The 19,286-nt window shown below is 46.1% G+C and overlaps 1 protein-coding gene across 2 annotated transcripts; it reads left to right on the top strand.

The window, feature by feature from the left end:
- The first annotated feature begins 1,174 nt into the window (after positions 1–1,174).
- Positions 1,175–17,852, top strand: LOC115141042 (PR domain zinc finger protein 1-like). Of its 2 annotated transcripts, none has more exons than XM_065000056.1 (7): positions 1,175–1,588; positions 8,625–8,942; positions 10,734–10,853; positions 11,867–12,119; positions 14,311–15,374; positions 15,485–15,613; positions 15,731–17,852. In XM_065000056.1, the coding sequence occupies exons 2-7, from the start codon at positions 8,646–8,648 to the stop codon at positions 16,322–16,324; spliced, it is 2,457 nt and encodes an 818-aa protein (XP_064856128.1). In that variant the 5' UTR covers positions 1,175–1,588; positions 8,625–8,645; the 3' UTR covers positions 16,325–17,852. The 2 variants fall into 2 exon arrangements, with proteins under 2 accessions (XP_064856128.1, XP_029535479.2); XM_029679619.2 differs by lacking the exon at positions 1,175–1,588 and adding an exon at positions 6,078–6,296.
- Positions 17,853–19,286: the final 1,434 nt, after the last annotated feature.

The following is a 19,286-nucleotide window of genomic DNA, read 5'->3' as shown; positions in this document are numbered from 1 at the left end:
ATAACATCCATCGTCCCACACACACTTCCACAGCTTTGATGAGGAGTGGGCTGCATCACTGTGTGTGTGTGTTGGGGGGTGGAGACAGGAAGAGTGTGTAAGTGTGTCTGTTTCGCGTAAAGATCTGAGACTTCTGGGCACAGCGGAAGTGTGTCACTACAGCTAACCCTGCTCAGCATGGACTCCACTACCACAGAGATGGGGAGACTCCGTGGAGAGAGGGATATCTGAATAGAATAGGAGCGAGAGAGAGAGAGAGAGAGAGAGAATTGTGAAAGAGGGAAGGGGTACAGTACAGGCCCTCATATCAAATGGGATAGGGCTACAGGGGCTCAGTCAAAGCTCAACAGGTGCTCACGCTCCCCCTTCACTCAAAAATGCAGGACAGATATAAAACATTTGATTCAAATGGCTTCCATTTTCACTCAGACATAAAACAAATTACCTTTTACTTGGAACGATTTTAAAAGCACTTGACAATTATTATCATAACAATTTCCTAATAGCTATAAAAACATGCTCAGCCCCCAAATATAAAATAAATGTAATATAGTAAGTATTGAAACACACACATACAAATTCCAAATTATCATAAAAAGTGGCAATATGACTAGGCTACACAGGATTTGCCTTCACCAGACCGCAATATAACCAGACCGCTTCTGGTGCTCTAACCCACATATTTACATTATTTGCCTAGCAATAATGATAACTTTTTAAAGCAAATATTATGTATTTTATTACAATTAAATTTGTTTAAGTTTTACAAAAAAAAATTGACCAAAAATGTCATCCAAACATTTGGATGCAATTTAAAAAAAGAAAAACGCTCAGAAAATAGACTAACCCTGATCAAATGTATTTTTGCTTGATGAAAAACGATTCCTTTAAGAATATTTTTCTACCAAATAATAAAAGGCCTGACAGGGTAGAATATGGTAGGCCCGCCTCTGCCTAATAAATAGGCGAATTATTTCAGAATGGTCCTTGATTTCGTATCAATAAAGCGTTCAATGTCTTATATTAATCCATTTCGAATTTCACCTATTGCTTCAAATGTTCAATTTTCTTTCAAGTTTTTTAATCGTTCAAATATGCACATTACAAAGACGTGACTTTGTAACTATTGCCTATTGATTCATTGTCTCCTCTGTTATCTTTTAGCAGCCTTCACAGTGGGTGGGTGCAGAGGGGCGAAGGCGTCTAAAACTTCCTCGACATTTAGGCTATCCTAAACGAACATGTTAATGTCCTTTTAAGCACAATGCAAATGTTGGACACGGGAGGTGTTACTTTAACTAACAATTGCTCCATCAGTTATCGAAAGCGTCGGCGCAGGAGAGTTTGTTTTGTTAATTGCTTGTCTTAATCCTAATTACAGTTTTGGGTGGAGCAGACTTGGGCGCGGAAAGAAGGGGTAGGCTACTTTGTATGGAAACTGTAGACTACAGACTCACCTCGACAATTTCATAGGATACACGCACTACAAAGAGAAACGATCGGACCTAGGCCAGCAGCGCCTGAGTTTGGAAATTGGGATAAGGATATCTTCCAGCGCTCCGCGGCAGGAGCTTCATAGCGCGGACAGGTAAAAGAGCTTGCATCCCGCTTCGCTTCGGTCCCTGCCGTTCGATAAACAACATTAAATAGTTTGCATGTATTTACTACGTTGTTTAGTGTAGGCTAAAAGTTCGTCTTGAATTAAGACATTAGAGCAGCCGACATTATCACGTTGTCGCAGTTCATTCACATTCTTCCACCTTAGGTTATTGGCATGTTGTGTATGTAGCCTATAGGCTATATAACCTGTCGCCATAAAAAACATTATCCTAATTTCATGTTTAGCAGGCTAATTGCTTAATAGTAGGCCTACAGATAAGCTACTCCGCAACACTGCCTAACAATATATTTTTTTACAAATATTCACAATTGTTTGGCTAAATTAAATCATTTTCTGAAAATCCTCTTCCCTTTTGTTGCAACTCTGAGTCTATATTAGCCTACTGATGAAAAAACCATTGAATTGTGTGGTCATTCAGTTAAGAATGCGATAAGGAATTGAATTGAGTCGTATTGAATGACCCTGCTATGAATCGAAAGTGACTGCATAGTATACATGACTGGAAGTGAGTTTTTTTGCGTAGCCTACAGTTCAGTCCTTTTACATTCTTTAACCCGAAAAATAAATCGGATAACAACCCGATATTTTGGACGAGTTGACCTGTTAGCCCCGTTTCGCTTCTTATCCGACAATCTCGTCTTGCACAGGTTATTCATTGTCCTGATTCGATCTTTACACCATGGCGTTCGCTAAACTGGCAAATGTGCCGGACCGGGCATTTGACAGTTTTTAACAGTTGAACACCCGCTGCGCACCGCTTTGCTTGCTGTCACGGGCACGGGGGTATGGTACATTAGCCTATATCTGTCCAGTGTAACACATACCACAACCTGACAACTACATAAACATTGTTTTTTAAGTACAGCTGTCGTGGGCGGTAGTTGGGCTATAGCAAAGGCCCTAGGATCATATGTCGTATTGTTTTATGATTCGTTGCCCACTCTGCTCATAGGTGTATAAAACGTTTTTTAAAACCATGGTGTGGGTTACATATACTTATCAATGCTATCATACAAATGTCAGTAATTCGACATTTGTCCGATGACGCAGCCACGTTGGAAGGTTGTGTTATCACAAAGTGCTGTGCTCATCATTGTGTGTGCAGTAGGCTTATGACTTCCCTCACATTGCCGAAAAGAAGAGGCATGTGATTCTGGTTGTGACTGGGCGCACGTTTCGGGTTGTTTACGGGAATGCACTGTGAACCTCGGTAAACATTTACCTGCGAGCTTAAATGGGTTTCTCTATTTAGTGGTTGAAAGTTTCATTTATAGTTTCTAGAGTTGAGTCCGTTTTGCCCAGGGTATGAGTCGCACACACATCCGTTTCTCTCTGTGAAAAACAAGAGAATCTCAGTCTTGTTACTTACACTATTGTCATTCTACACTATCGTTCAGTCTGAGTTAATGCAAAATGCAAATCAAATCAAATTTCAAATCAAATCAAATTTATTTATATAGCCCTTCGTACATCAGCTGATATCTCAAAGTGCTGTACAGAAACCCAGCCTAAAACCCCAAGCAGCAAGCAATGCAGGTGTAGAAGCACGGTGGCTAGGAAAACCTCCCTAGAAAGGCCAAAACCTAGGAAGAAACCTAGAGAGGAACCAGGCTATGTGGGGTGGCCAGTCCTCTTCTGGCTGTGCCGGGTGGAGATTATAACAGAACATGGCCAAGATGTTCAAATGTTCATAAATGACCAGCATGGTCGAATAATAATAAGGCAGAACAGTTGAAACTGGAGCAGCAGCACATTAAGATTTCATAAATCTAATATTTGGGAAATGTGCATTTGAGTTATGAAGCAAACGTTGTAGTATTACAGGAAGTGATGAAGTCATTACATCATTTGACGTTTGTGATAGTGGCAGGCCAGCTCTATCTGGACTCCAGTGTTTGATGGGCTAACTCTCACTCCCCTCTTTCCTTGTCTCATTGTCAGCAGTGTGTCAATGCCACTGGCCCCTGTTTCACTCTTAATGAAAAGTACAATGTAATCAGTGGCATGTGCCAAATAGACCATGATTAGCTCTTCCTCTGGGTTAAGGAGGGTGACTGTCTTGTGGTGTTGATCGTAACACACGTGTCTGCCGTGTGGACAGTCCCTCCAGATGGCTGAGGGGGGAGTGTGTGTGTGTGTGTGCAGCCGCGGCGGATTGGCAAGATGAGGAGAGCTACTGCAATGCCTCAACCCCACCCTGCTCTACGCTGTAGGGGGGCTCGACCTGATGCATGCCACGCGTCTACACACACAGGTCCCTCAGCCCAAACGGGATAATGGCTTGGTCTACCCCCCCCCCCCCCCCCCCCCCCTAACTCTTTCCAGAACAACACCCAAATCCACTGTGCCTCCTCCGCGCACACACTTTTTGAGGAAAGTTCAAGCGGATACAAGCTTTGTTTGACACACACACACACACACACACGCCACATGAAATGGTCAATAACAATCTTCTTGCTATGATCTTGTGAGAGGCATCCTGCAGACCGGAATTAAAACATATTGTGACAAAGGGGAGAAAATCAGTGACACTCCAGATCAACTCTCAAGATAAGATCCACTGCTGTTGTGGGGAAAGTTTTGGGAAGATTGCTTGATTGATATTCAAACTCTCTCACAATGTGAATAACAGTCAGGGTGTTTGAATGAGAAATGGACAGTGTAGCCAGTACTTCTCTTTTTGTGACAACAAGAACATGAAAAGCAGGACCGTTAAGCTGTATCTGCTATGAAGTCAATAAAGTTTGCCTCTTGTCTCAGAGGGAACCAGGAATTTGGAATGGCTGCTAATCTCACCTGTGGTTTAGCCACCCCCACCCGTTCCACCCACTCTCGTCCTCACCGCCTTTCTCTTCTTTCTTTTCATAATCCCTACCTCCTTCTGATGTGTTGGCACCACAATTATGCTGTGTGTGTTATACTCTTAGCCCTGATAGGAGCCCTCTGTAAAACTAACAGAGACAGGAGGTCCCCATGCCCTTCTTTGTGTGCCCCCCCCCCTCTCCTCCAGGCATGCAGGCCACATTAAATACCCTCCTCGGCCTGCGCATAAACAAAAAGAGCCATTTGACTTCAGAGCAGAGGGACCCCTCCCTACTCCCCCAGCCTCAGGCCTGCCTGCGCCCCCTCCTTCCTTTACAGTTTAAGCAGAGAGGGATGAGGAGAGGGGAAAGGGATCAGGAGAGCCTACTGGGCCCAGATTGTTCCTAGTGAGCAAGCGGGTAGGGATGGACCACATGTGACTTTCAAAAGGGATAAGATGTTATTTTCCCTCTTGTTTTTTTGTTTAGTTGAAATCTCAACTTGTTTTTCTGGAGGGAGGGAGATGTTTTTTTCGGTAGGGGTTGGTCGCTACAGAGCATGATCATGTAGACCAGCTGGGGTGCAGATCGTGTGTGTTTGGGGCCGGTGGGTCGTCTGTTGGCAGGAAGGAGTAGGCAGCGAGTGATGTGGTCAACTCTCTGTCACCAGTGGGAGGGGAGAAGGAAAGGAAGAGGGAGGGATTGAAGACTCGGTTATGTCCTTTCTTTCTCTCCCTCCCTGCCCTCCTCCCCTGCCTCATGTTTTATTTTCTTCATTATCATTCTTCATTAGCCCTCGCTCCACTCCGCCCCACTCAAGACTAATGTCAATCAAGAGAGGGAGAGTAGGGGATTTCCAGTTGAATTCCAGGACATGGTTGCTTGCTTTGAGTGGGCTTTGCTACAAGGATCTGATATACAGACCACGGATGGGAAAGCGGAATAGATGGAGGAGGAGAGACAAAGTGTTTAGTGTTGTATTTAACCAGGGTCAGCAAGCCCTGGTCTTTTTATGCCTCAGTTTATTACCAGAGAGATAGAAAGGGAAGGAGAGAGGGATGTGTTGGTGAGACTGAGCCATGAGGCCAGTCCAGTGTCGCCCTCTAGAGGGTGTGTATCTGTGTGTGTGAGAGGAACGTCCATCTGCAGTTCTGTGCTGGGTAAACAGTATAGGGGCATTGAGTCACTGTCACAGGATGTCCTCCTTCTACATTAAGACTCATAAACACCCCCCTCTCCCCTAATCTGTGTGTTTGTGGGGGGTTGTTGATATATACTAGTTGCACCGTTACACAACAATCACCTATGTTGAGGGAATATGTTTTTGAGACTTTGATTTGGAACTGGCAACCTTTTCTAATGTATTAAAGTTTTTCGAAGACTGCAGGAGAATATTTGAATTTATGTTCAGGTGTGTGATGGTACTTTTATGTTCCAATCGACATTGTTGTGTGTTTGTTTTGTGTGGAGCAGCAAGAGCTCATGCCTCAGGTGAAAGCGCCTGCTATTTCCATAGAGCAGTGTGTGTGTGTGTGCCTGCCTGCCTGCCTGCCACTGCTACCCTTAATGAGCTGCAAGCGATCGTGTTCCTCATGGTGGTGGGCGGTCCTTGAGAGGGGGAGTGGAGACCGAATGAGGGCGGGACCACTGACTGAATCAACATCTCCCTCACTTGTCAAGGGGCAGTCAGTTAAACAGAAGGCACTCACTGGAGCAGACACACACGCTCACACACACAGCACTCACACTCTGGAATAGTGCTTGGATCAGAGGGGGAGAGGGTGAACTGCACCTGTCCCACGTGTGCACACAAACACACTCACCCAGGTGATAGATCATTCGGCCCTATGTGTGGCTGGGACCAAAGCTTCTCGGTGAGTACGCTACTGAACCCTAGTCCATGGAGAAAAAGTCTTGTAGAATTTTAAAAATATATATTATTTTGGTACTTTTACTTTATTTTAAGGAAACATTTACTACATCCTTTCCTAAATTATATTATTAGTTTTGAGGATTTTCATTTAAAGTTGTGTATTACATTTGTTTTGCTTGAAATAAGAATCGAACAAAGACTTTTCTAAAGGAATCCAGTGACAACAAATATGAAGGTTTATTTTATGACTTATGACTATATGATTGATTTGTCATAAGGTTTTCTCCTTGTTTGTCTGGCCACTCCATTATGCAGTGAGTTTGTTAAACTTTCAATATATTGTGTAATAGAATATTTAAATGCAATCATTTTGAGTATTGAGATGGTTTAAATTGTTAAAAGCTTATTGTAGTTTGTCCACTTCAGCAGAATTATTTTAATTATTAAAATTCCAGAAATTGTCATCGGTTATAGCTTGCTTAAATTTGAAACTTGTATTTTCAAAGTCTGTTTTTAAACGATATCAGTAGTGTTATTCGAATATTTGAACAGAAGTGTGTGTGTGTGTGTGGGGGGATAAATCAGTTGTTTTTGGCCAGGTTCTCAGTTTCAGTATTAGTTTTGCACAGCTGTCATAGAAAGACGTCTTTATTAGCAGGAACAGATTTTGACTAGTGTTTGGTATTATATTTAAATCCCTTTAAAGGATATTCGTGAAATCAATGTCCAATAAATAATATCACAATATTAAATAGTTTGAAAGGATCTACTCTAAATTGAAACGCAATATCCTAGTTTGTTGTGTTATAATTTCATGTATGTAATTATTTGGGATATTGTTTTGTCGTACAGTTTGTTTTAAAGAAATGTTGGAAAAGCGATTTGTTGTTCTGTTACTCTTCCGGAAGTTCATTAATTACACTAGTCTCCTAGGAACCTGTTTTGTTGGCTTGAGTGAATGTTGTTGAGTATAGGGTCATGTTGAATTTGGTCAAGGTTTGGGGAATTTTGTCTTGGTTTTAGTTGTGATTTAGTTTTGGAGATTGTTGGAGGGTCAAATAGATTTCTGGTGTGGGTTATGGTACGTTTTTCCTGAATTCTGTGAGTGAGTGACGGCGTATCAGGTTGCATTTCAGTCTATCATCGGCCTTGAAATTTGACAATCTGTGACATACGATCATTTATTCTACGTACACTGTTTTTTTGTGTGTGAGATGGTCTTGGGTGGGGAGCGTTTGAAGTTTGTTTGTGCTGCTGTGGCCCCTCAAATGGAGAAGTTTGGCGCTCCCTCCCGACTGTCCCACACACACTTGGGGATGATTTGCCGGTTCCGCTACTCTGCTTCCAATTTTAGCTCCATTCAGACCCAGACAGGATTTCCTTCCTCCGCCTTCCCCTGTTTGTGACTCTTTTTCCACCCTGGGGATGTAGAGGGACAGTGAGAGCGCATTAGGAAGAGGGGGATTAAGATACTGATGTTGACGGTTTGACAAGGAGGGAGAATGAAGAAGGGTAGGCTAGACAGACGTAAAGTTGGACAGAGTGGGAGAAGGGTAGGTTGGACAGAGTGGGAGAAGGGTAGGCTAGACAGACGTAGAGTTGGACAGAGTGGGAGAAGGGTACAGAGGGAATGGAGAAGGGTAGGTTGGACAGAGTGGGAGAAGGGTAGGCTAGACAGACATAGAGTTGGACAGAGTGGGAGAAGGGTACAGAGGGAATGGAGAGGGTGAGGGAGGGTAGAGAGACTGGGGGGGGGGGGGGGTAGCGTGGCTGGCCCTGACCTTATGCCAGCTTACATAGCCCACAGAAAGGACTCACAGCTTGGCTGCCATTGACCAATGACTTGTGCAGATAGGTTGACCAATCTGTCTTGCCCTGAGACACTAGCCAGATCAGCATACAGTATATAACACATACATACTCTTGGGTCACAACTCATCTGTAATAAAACATTCATAGACTTTTCACTCTGGATTCAATAAGTTTTTATGTAACTTATTTGAATAGAGTTGATGGTTTCCTGTGATTGAGTGTTTCCCTCTAAGTAGAGAGTAGTGGGGATCAGACTGTTCTGGGCTGGAGGCTAGTGGGGTCGGTCGACTGTGGCTCTTGTTCCCACAGAGAGAGCACAGACACTGTCTGCTTAGTCAGCCAGTCTCAAAGAACTCGCCACTCACTGACTCATAGTGGATAATAACGCTCCCCCCTTCTTTTTCTTCCCCTTGTCTTTCTTTCTGTTCTCTTTATCTCATCTCTCCCCTTCTACATTTTTTCCTTCTGTCTGTTTCTCTTGATCTTTTTTTTCTCTCACTCGCTCTCCCTTTCTCAGGCTACCTCTCATAGCTCGGCCATGTTGACTACTGAGGGGGCCCACACCGTAGAGCACGACGTCGTCAAAATGGACACGGAACCCCACGGGGACACGGAAACTCAGATGGGCACAGGATCCAAAATGGCCACCGACACAGACTCTAAGATGGACGAGGCGGATATGATGAAGTGGACGGAGGCAGAGTTTGAGGAGAAGTGTACCTACATCGTCAAGGATACTCCGCGGGAGGCAGGAACGGAGAGCGAGGGGTTAACGAGAGCAGAGGCCTCGCTGCCTCGTAACCTGGCCTTCAAACAACTAGCGGAATCCAAAGAGGTAGGAGGACACGTGTGTGTGTGTGTGTACATATATAAATACACACACCGTCTGTAAACCCATATGCCCCCCCCCAAACTCGCATGACTCCACTTTAGGTAAAATATGACAGCAGGAGAAATGTCAGCCAGGGGAAGTTGTGGTGAGGAGCGTGTCTCGTTGTAAAAGATCGCACACTGGAGCACGGCGACGACCTGTATGTGTTGTAGGAGCGGTGTGTAAGTCCATTGTGGAGGGGAATTCACACACACTCTCTCTGAGGTGTGATGCAGGTTGCTACAGAGCCTCCGCAGTGAGAAATGAGCTCCCACCCATCCATGAAGAGTCAAAGCTCCTGCTGTTGACAGGAGCTTCATCAACACATCCTGATAACCATTTTCCATACCTGTCTCTGTGTGTCTATCCCTCGATGTTCTCACACTTTGTCGCGCTGTCTCTTCTATCCCCTAGAGGGCGCACTAGTCAGTCCTACACTAGACCAGACCCAGCTCTCCCTACCTGTCCAACTCTGTCCAAATATCACTTTCTTCACAACCCTAACTGATCCCCAGTCTGAACTGTTGAACACTGTAGAATATGTGTGAGGGGTCACGATGTTAGGTGGGGGAGCGTGTTGCGTTTTGTGGTTTTAACCTGATCAAGACCGCATGATTTGGTTGCAATTAATAGATTTTCTCGTCATTGCTCATCTGTTTCTTATCACCCTGTGTGTGTGAGAATGAGTGTTTCCCACCACGTTCGTTTACGACCTGATACGGTATCAGTCAATATTTATCACCTTCACAGAAGGGACCACTAAGATTGATAGAGGAAAATGAGGATGTGGAAAGAATATAGCATTTACCAGTGATCAAAGGATATTGACTTAGTCATTTAGAGAGCATTGTAAAGTCCGTTAATAAGTTATCCTCAAAATACCCCTAATCTTGAGACATGGTCTGGCCCTGGGGTGGAAACGGGAAGGGGGATTTCCCAATCCTTTAGGGGGTGGGTGTTTTGTGTAGGATATGCATGAAGGGGGAAAGGGTGTGTGTGTGTGTGTGTGTGTGTGTGTGCAAGTGTAGACTGTGTAGGGGGTTTGGTGAATACATCATAGTTTATCATGGTTAGGAGATAAGCTGAACGTCTAGGTTTGATAATCCCTCAGTTTCAGACGGATGCACTTCCTTTGCTGTTCTTCCTCCCTCCCATTTCAATTTTTTTCCCATCTATTTTTAATGTAAATTGTTTTGCAAGGAACAAAAGCGCTTCAATATCAGGTGTGGATATCTTCCTCTAAGGCGAACCGTCTATTTAGATAATGAGTTGTTTTGATGTGGTAGGGTGTGTTGTGTGGTTAGGAGAGTGGGTGTCAGTGGGAGTGGCCCTGTGGTCAATTAGAAAGGAACAGAGAAGGTGAGGCGAGGAGGGCGAGATGCTTTGTGTCACAACCTGGGTGAGATAGAGGAAACTCTTTCCCTCAGGGTGTCTAACTCTTCCTGTTGGCACTGGATAAAGGTTAGGTGTGTGTTTGCTTATGTTCACACACTTAAAACACACAGCAAATGTGGCTTGAGGAAAAAGTGTGACTGTCCAATTCCCACCTTAGGCCACAGATTCTTTCTAGTACAGAGTAGTAATTAAACACACACAGAGAGGGAGGCAGCCTTGTTTGTTGATTTGATCATGATGGGTTCTTCCGGCCGTCTTCATGTGAAGACTGTGACCTCCTGGCAGGATGTGATAACGTAAATCCTCTAACCACAGAACACACACACACTTTAACTAATGGTCTTTATCGCTGTCCTGTAGGTGATTGGAGTGGCCAGCAGAGAGTACATCCCCAAAGGAACACGCTTCGGCCCCTTGGTGGGTCAGATTTACACTGCAGACAGCGTCCCCAAAGACGCCAACAGGAAGTACTTCTGGAGGGTGAGTGGTTTTCCCTCCTGTCCACTAACACACAGCGAGAGCTTCACTTTCAGTAAAAGACAGCCACAGAGGAAGAAAAACAATCATAGGTCATTTCCTGTTCCACTGACTGAGTGTGACGTCACGGCCAGGGTCTCTGCATTCTGAAGAAGTTTGTGTGGAGACAGAAGGGGTTTTCTCTCTAATCATTCTGAGACTAAGGCTCTCCACTGTGTGTGTGTGTGGTACATCCTGTGTGTATGCAGTTTTTATACACATACTTGTCTCAGACACACACACACACCCTCAACACCTATTTCATCATGATACATCTGCTGGGTGAAGCCTGCTGTTCAATAGTGGTTGTCTGATCAGTAAGTCTAGGGCAGCTAGTACAGTAAGAACTGTAGTGGAACAATGGCGGAGGAATCTGACTATTTTACACTGTACACAGGGACAGTGCTTCAGTGTCACTTCCAGGAACAATGACAATGTAGCACTCGTACAATGTAGCAGCAGCACCCCCCCCCACACACACACACACACAGGCACTCACCTAGATTCAACAACATCCCAAAGCAATGTGTTCCATTCATGTCCCTTGCTCAGGCAAGCCACGACAACACAGTTATAGGCCTCTCTCTCTCTCTCTCGATGATGATGTTGATGGCCACAATCAGATAGGAGAGAGACTGGTCTATGAGTGGGGAAAGATTCAGAATGAGTGTCGTTGACATTGTCGGCGTGACGTATTCTCTGACTCAACTCTTTTGGACATGTATAAGAGCGGAGAGGCTCCTACTCGCTGTCTCACCATCTCTGTCTGTATAACTGGCTATAAGGTCTGGAGTGTAGGAGGCGAGAGATTTAACGAGTCTACACTTTAATGATATTACACTCGCGCTGCTGAAAATATGATTTGTCGACATATTTGGTCGTTACTCAGCACAGTTTTTCTGGAGCGTTCTAAACTTGCCATTGAGACTTCCTTGCCCGTTAACCTTTGACCATTTCCTTACTCTCCGTCCCCTCAGATCTACTCGCAGGGCGACTTCCACCACTTTGTGGACGGCCTGGACGAGGAGCGGTCTAACTGGATGCGCTACGTCAACCCGGCCCACTCGGCGGGGGAGCAGAACCTGGCGGCGTGCCAGAATGGCACGAACATCTACTTCTACACGGTGAGGGCCATCCCCCCTGGCACCGAGCTGCTGGTGTGGTACTGCCCAGAGTTCGCTCACCGCCTCCACTACCCGCCTTCTGGAGAGCTCATGATGCAGAAACTCAGTAAGACCTTTCATATGAAACCTTATTACATAGATGTTATACCATAGTAATAACACTGTAAACTGTCAGTTATATAATGATGATCATATACTGTATGCAATGCTTTATTACATAGTAATAACACTGTATCCTTGGAAGTATAGTGTACTATTGGTGTTAAGTTGATTAACTTTCCATGGTCATCTTGAGTGTGAGTTGTTTTATTTAGCACCTACCTGCTCAGTGTTGGTGTGTGTCGTGAGAGTGTATATTTGTGAGAGCCTGACAGTGTTTCTGAGGGGAGCCAACGTCTCCTTCCTCTCTGAACATCAGCCTGCCATTACCACACACAACAGCCCCTCGACCTTTCATCTCTGTCAGCGCCACCATTGCGTGTGTGGTCACTCTGGTCATAAATAAAGTCAATCAGCTAAATGCAAATATGAGTAAGTGTGTGAGGAACCAAAAAAAAAAGAAAAAAAGAGTGCGATGGATTGGAGGGAAAAAAGAGTGAGCGAGATAGAGCGCCAGACAGAGTAGGGATGGGAGGAGCCAGCATTCTGCCTCCAGGTGTAGTAGGTAGTGACTACAGTTCCCCGGGAGATGCACATCTCCTGGGGCAGAGAGACACAGGGTCCTGGGTGCCCTCATGGTACTGGCCCCTCTGGCCCCTACTCTTTCTCTATGGCCCCTGTAATTAAACCACCCCACTACTGCAGGGGTCCCTGTTGACCTGTGAATGACATCATACTACTCACCTCTTTCTGTTTTTCTTCTCTCTGTCTCGGTCTATCTCTCTCCCTGTGTCTTTCTCCATTAACCCAGTCATAGTAGAACCAGACGTGTGTGTTGGTTATGTGTGAGTCAGCAGAACTGGCTGGTCTGAAATGACTGAACTCAAGCTCTTCTCCCACTCGCTCTCCCTCTTTGTGTGACAGCTGTTTGTTTTTTTTTCTCCATATTTGAGTGTGTGTGACAATCAATGACAATAAGTTTTGCACAGACATATGGCACCTGTTAGCATTTCCTGTTCTAAATGTGTGTTCGTTCAAACGCATACTATCCTACTCACACCCCCTCTCCCTTGCATGCAAGCACACACATACCCGGAGAGGCATTTCATTCCAACACACTCACTCTTTTAATCTCAAAAGTGTGTGTGCGCACACGTGCCCCTGTGCGTGTTTGTGTGTGACGGGCTGACGGCTCCTTGGCATTCTCCCTAATTTATTTGGCACTTTAAAAGTGGAGAGACCGAGAAAAGGGAGGGAGGAGAGGAAGAAAAGCGTCTCCTCTATTGACTACTTGAACTTCCTGGCGGCGGGGCCGTGCTGACAGATTGATATCTCCAAGATGGCCACCCTGTTTGTTTTCTGTAAGAAAGGAGGGGAAAGAGAGGAGGGCTGGGAGTGGTGTTATCTGAGAGGGAGGAAAGGGGGGGGGGGGGGGCACTGATAACCTCTGTTTACATACTGCCGCTGTAGTGGTGTGGGGGTCACTGTGTTGGTTGAAAGTCTGTCGAGTAATTCTGAGTGCTGGAAAGCTCAATGTACTGTATATACACGTTAGTGGACACACACACACAGATTCGTGACCCTCTAGTAAAGGTTCAATGGGTAGTAAATGGATGGGATTGACGTCGGCTCTAAATCCCAACTCTGATGGAGGTTTAACAGGTGAGGATGTGCTAACCGACATGCAGAGGCATTTAGTGTGTGTAGCCTGGAAGCGACAAAGGCCTCTTTGTCATGGTGTGTGTGTGTGTGTGAGAGAGAGACAGGGGGAGAGAGTCAGGAGGAGAGGGCAGGTTGAGGCCAAACTTTGGAGAGGAAACTTTCAATCAGCCCTGCCCCCATTTGGATTTTATCTTGATTTTTATCTGCCCCCAGACCACCTCTACACACACACACACACACCCTGCCCAGAGGCAGCCGTCACACCTCACTTCCTGTCTTTTAGCCCCCCGTGATCGTTCGTCAAATCTGTCGCTCTAATTGGACCACTGGGTTACTGTGTTCCTAACCCCTCCTCCCCCCTCACACTCTACAGCTGAAATACCATTATTTATCCTAAGCTAAAGACGTGTCTAGATAAGTTTTTCTTCCTGTGGGCACTTTAAAATGCTCCTGACACCAAGTCAAAGGGAAACGTGGTCTTCAGTCAGAGGGAGAACAGTGTCTGACCTCTCTCTCTCTCTATCAACCCTCTACAGAGCAGTCTCTACTGGAAGCCAAGCAGCAGGCCAGTGAGGAGCATGTCAGCCGCAGCAGCGCCCCAGTCAAGATCGAACACAGTGTCTCCTCCATCCTCAGGGGCCCCACCACCTCCAGCAAGAGGGAGCCCAGCCGGCCACTGGCCACGCGACCCCGCTGTGCTGACAGCCCCGAGCGACCTCTGTACCCCCGTGCCCTCTACCCCCCATTCCGCCCCCACCCTCATCTGACTGAAGAGTTCCTGAGTTGTAAGACCAGCCCAGTACAGTTTGGTTACACAGTGATCAGATCACCAGGCAACCAGTCGTCAGCGACCCCAAGTCCGTCGGCGCGGAGCAGTCCGGAGAGTAGCCCCCACGGTAGCCCCGCAGCTCCCCAACCCACACCCCCATCCTCCTCTTTTTACTCCCGAGGTTTGGGTCCCTTCCCAGGCTACTCTCCACCAGCCGCCCCCCTTTCCTCGCCCTTCTACCCTCCCGGCCCGCACTACTCCCGCTACATGCTACCCCACCACTACCCACTACCTGGGGGTGGGGTGCCCACTGTTGGGGGCATGTTTCCAAGAATGTACCCTCTCTTCAGCAGCCTGCTGCCCCCCCACATGCCCCTGCTGCCTGGGGAGGCGGGGAGAAGGTTCTTACTGCCTGACTCCTCCCACCCCTCATTCTCCACCCACAGGGACTTCCTCCACTCCGCCCCCACCAGTGCCTTCTCGGCCGCCACCACCCTCAAGGACAAGGCCGGCCCCCACTACCCCAATCACCCCTACCCTGGCCATGCTCATCCTCACCCACACGGGCACCCCCACGCCCCCACCAGTGGCTCCCCTACAGCGGGCACGGCAGCCCCTAGCGAGCGTGTGCCCACCAAGCCTACCTCAGCCCTGCTGGGCAGTGCCAGCGGCCGGCAAGAGGAGGAGGCCATGAACCTGAGCAAGATGAAGCGGGGTGGTGGCTCTACAGGCTACAAGACCCTGCCTTACCCACTCAAGAAGCAGAACGGCAAGATCAAGTACGAGTGTAACGTCTGCAGCAAGACCTTCGGCCAACTCTCTAACCTCAAGGTGAGACTGGAGACATTCTGTTCGCTCCCTTCATTCCATGCAGCCAGACTACTTTGTGTTCCCTTGCATTGAACCGAACTGACGTGTCATTGTGTCCTTGCTGTGTTTAGGTGCACTTGCGTGTCCACAGCGGTGAGCGACCCTTCAAGTGTTCGACCTGCAGTAAGGGCTTCACCCAGCTGGCCCACCTGCAGAAACACTTCCTGGTGCACACTGGAGAGAAGCCCCATGAGTGCTCGGTAAAGACCACCACAAATTCTATGCTAGCCTCTAAGTCTATTAAGCTAGCTAGCTGCAGCATATACATAAGCAACGCTGAACTTCCTCCTCTAACCCTTGTCCTCTTTCCCCCCCAGGTTTGCCATAAGCGCTTCAGTAGCACCAGCAACCTAAAGACCCACCTGCGCCTCCACTCGGGTGAGAAGCCCTACTCGTGCAAGCTCTGCCCTGCCAAGTTCACCCAGTTTGTCCACCTCAAGCTGCACAAGCGCCTTCACTCCCGCGAGCGGCCACACAAGTGCCCCCACTGCCACCGCCACTACATTCACCTGTGCAGCCTGCGGCTACACCTGAAGGGCTACTGCCTGGCTGCCGTCACCTCCTCAGGTGGCCCCACCCCCAGCCCCTCTACCCAGGAAGAACTCCAGCGCATCAATGAGGAGATTGAGCGCTTCGACATGAGCGACCACGCTGAGAGGCTGGACCAGCTCCAGGGAGGGGTTGAGGTCGAGGCTGTCCTGGAGAAGCAGGTCCTGGGGATGCTGTGGAGGGAGATGGACCTCAAGACCTCCGGCTACCACCACCACAAGGGCGGCGCAAGCGAACTCCAGTCTACAGGTTGCGGCCTGTACAATTCAGTCAATGAGACGTCTGTTATCAAACTGCGCCGAAGCAGTCCGCTTCTTCCTTCCAACGTCACGATCAAGCAGGAGTCCGAGGAACAGGCTTGAGCTCACCGTTTAAAGGACGTTGAGTCAGACTGTGGCTCTGAGAACTTGGTTAGCAGGAGCAACGAGTGTAAATATATTTTTGATGGTTGTAGCGACTGGGGTTTTCAAACTTTCAGGGACTTCTGTACTCAGGGCTCCAAGAGACAATGTCCCTAGACTACTAAACTGTTCCACTGTGTCCTACACTTAAGACAGGACAATCATCCACCCTGGATTTCATATCATTATTATTACTATTATTTGTCTCTTTTCCAAGTGTTATTTTTGTTCAATTTGTTATATAACCTCCTTAATTTATTATGCAATTCTTTTGTCTTCAAAAAGCAATATGTGGAAGTGATGTTGACAATGACCAGGTAATTCATTGTAATTTTACTGTTTGTTTGTTTTTTCTGGTTTTGATTTTACTCTGGGGCCATTTATTTGTATATACTTTCTCTATCTCTGCCTGTATCTGTCCTGTGTGACCTGTTGAGAAGCAGGGGTGCCCACTTCTTTTTTATTTAAACAATATAGCAGGTAAAAAAATGGTCAAAGGTCACAACTTTGTTTTGCCAAAGGTGAACACGAACTGTTGATTAGAAAGAAAAGGTGTTGCTTGACCTTCTGACCCTTCCAGCAAGCGTCCCTATGTCCACGCTCATCCTGAGCTCTACAAAAAAGGGCTTTTTGTTTGTTTTGTATATTTTCAACAACAGTTACCTCAATGTGTGTATGATTGTATGAGTGTGAGTATGTGTGTGTCTGTTCAGAGGGAAACTGAAGGCAAGTGTGTTTCTATTTATTGCTTTTGCTACTTGAAGACTCCAAAATGAACTGGAGTGCAGCTCCACATGATCCAAAGAGCAGAGAAGTCTGCTCAATATGTAGCATATAAAGACTGTGAGTCCGGGAATCCTCCGCCCACAGTCCAAGGGAACTTCAAAACACTGTCAATAGCAAAAGGAGACCAAGTAAACCTTCTCAAATGGGATTTGTCAGATTTGAGGCGAGTAACCAAAGTTTACTTGGCTTTAGTTTCAAACACACCAAAAAGAAGAGACTTTTACAGAATCGAAAAGAAGACCAAGAGTACTGTTTGTCTGTGATGAAGTGTTAGCTCTTTAGCTGTGGTTTTGTAGTTTTTGTTTTGTTTGAGAAAAATGTATCCCCCTTCTCATTCTTAAATGGCACAGACCAAAGCACCTCGGCCTTCTTATGCACTGGCCCCTCCCCTTTATGACTTAATTGCCGGTGCTCCTCCCACTATTCAATATGATTGGACTGTTATAATGGCTGTAAGATGACATATGGTTTGTCGCCATAGCAACTGACCCCATGCCGGTGACCTGGAAGCAGTTGCACATCAGTCCCCATTCTCTTTTTTTTTCTCTCTCCTTCTCTTCCTCCAACCCTAAAGTATGACCAAAGCGTCCCCTTTCATCTTTAGCCCTAGAGGAGAGAAGTTGAAAAAAATACTGTCTCTGTTTACATAGTTATTTATGTGCTAAATGTAAATTTATGATAAATGTCCACAGTTCTAATCTGACTCTTTGTGTGTGAGTTTTTATCTGCCTCCTGTTTTGGGTATTTTGCTTTAGGAGAAGCAGCTAGCAGACATTAGGGTCTCAGTATTCTATGGCTTCTGGTAGATCATGTTGCTTCCACCTCTCATGTAGCCCCAGATCAGTGATCATGGAGGAAAGGACAGGAGAGGTAGCTAGTTAAAACTAATGAGACACCACTTTGCCTCGGACAATATGAGGCATCATCAAAGTGGTAAGCATGCCTTTTTGGTTTAAATCAAGACACTGGAAGAATTTCCAAGGGATGGACTGAATGGAGAATAGTGTATTTAGAAGACACACAAACCTTTCATTGACCTCAACACAAGATTTCTATGAATGTTCTAGTCATGCATGCATGGTCGGCATGTAGTAAAGAGGACTGAAGGTTTGTCCATTAAAAAAATAAAGTTTATTGCGTGCCGTGCTAAACTAAAAGAGAAGAAAAGGAAATAAGAGTACATTTGGAACACATCCCCCTACCCCACGGCAATAGTAACTGTGGTCGGTCTTTTATCCTCAGTTTATCCTGCACCATTTCCTCATGAGCGTCTGCTCATTGAAAAAGTGAATAATTCAGTACAGACTGCAGGCTCTGTACAACCAAACCCACAGTCTAGTGTATCTACAGCAGCATAACATACCTGTTTTCCTCCTGGTCAAGTAAAACAATGGTTTTGGCCAGTGTAAAAATACTAGACACCACCTTACTCTGGTTTCAGAGTAAGGCACGTACAGGTAACTGCCAAAATAAAGGAAACACCATAAAGGGGTTGAGTGGACCTAACCCATAACAGAGCCGCTAGAACCCTCGTTTACTTCTTTCCTTTATTTTGGCAGTTGCCTGTATGTAGACCTACAAGGCACAATCATAAACAAGCTCTATTATAATGTAATCGTTAAGCTAGCTAGCACAGCTGAGCTATTCATGTTTCTGACCTAGCATTTATTTGGTTTATTTCAAGACTAGCTGGACTGTAGCCATTACCATTTGCCTATAAACTTTCTCCTGTTTGTGAATCTTCTGCATTAGCAAACAAGAACTGGCGTCTGAGTTTGTAGCGTAGCCTACGTGCTCTTTGTCAAACCGAAAACATCCTATGCTCTCACCTTCTGACTCAATGGTTTTCGCTTTAACGTAGCATGGGCTATTTGCTCTCTCTCCAACATCCTATTATTACTATCAGGGAAACTGAACAATCAGATGTTGACACAGCAAGTTCCACTGCCCCAGCTAGTATGACTTAGGGATGGTACTTTTTTGGACTGACTGAGTGGGTGAAAACCGACTTACTGGGCTTCCCTAAACCTAACTGGACCTCAACTGGTTGGTAATGTGAGTAACACGTTATTGGTTTATGGTGTTGTCGAACATTGTGAAATTAAATACTTTTGGGTGAAGTCACCCTTGAGACACG

Source organism: Oncorhynchus nerka, linkage group LG14 (genome assembly GCF_034236695.1).
Source record: "Oncorhynchus nerka isolate Pitt River linkage group LG14, Oner_Uvic_2.0, whole genome shotgun sequence".
Taxonomy (NCBI): domain Eukaryota; kingdom Metazoa; phylum Chordata; class Actinopteri; order Salmoniformes; family Salmonidae; genus Oncorhynchus; species Oncorhynchus nerka.
This window is presented reverse-complemented; position numbering and strand designations above follow the sequence as displayed.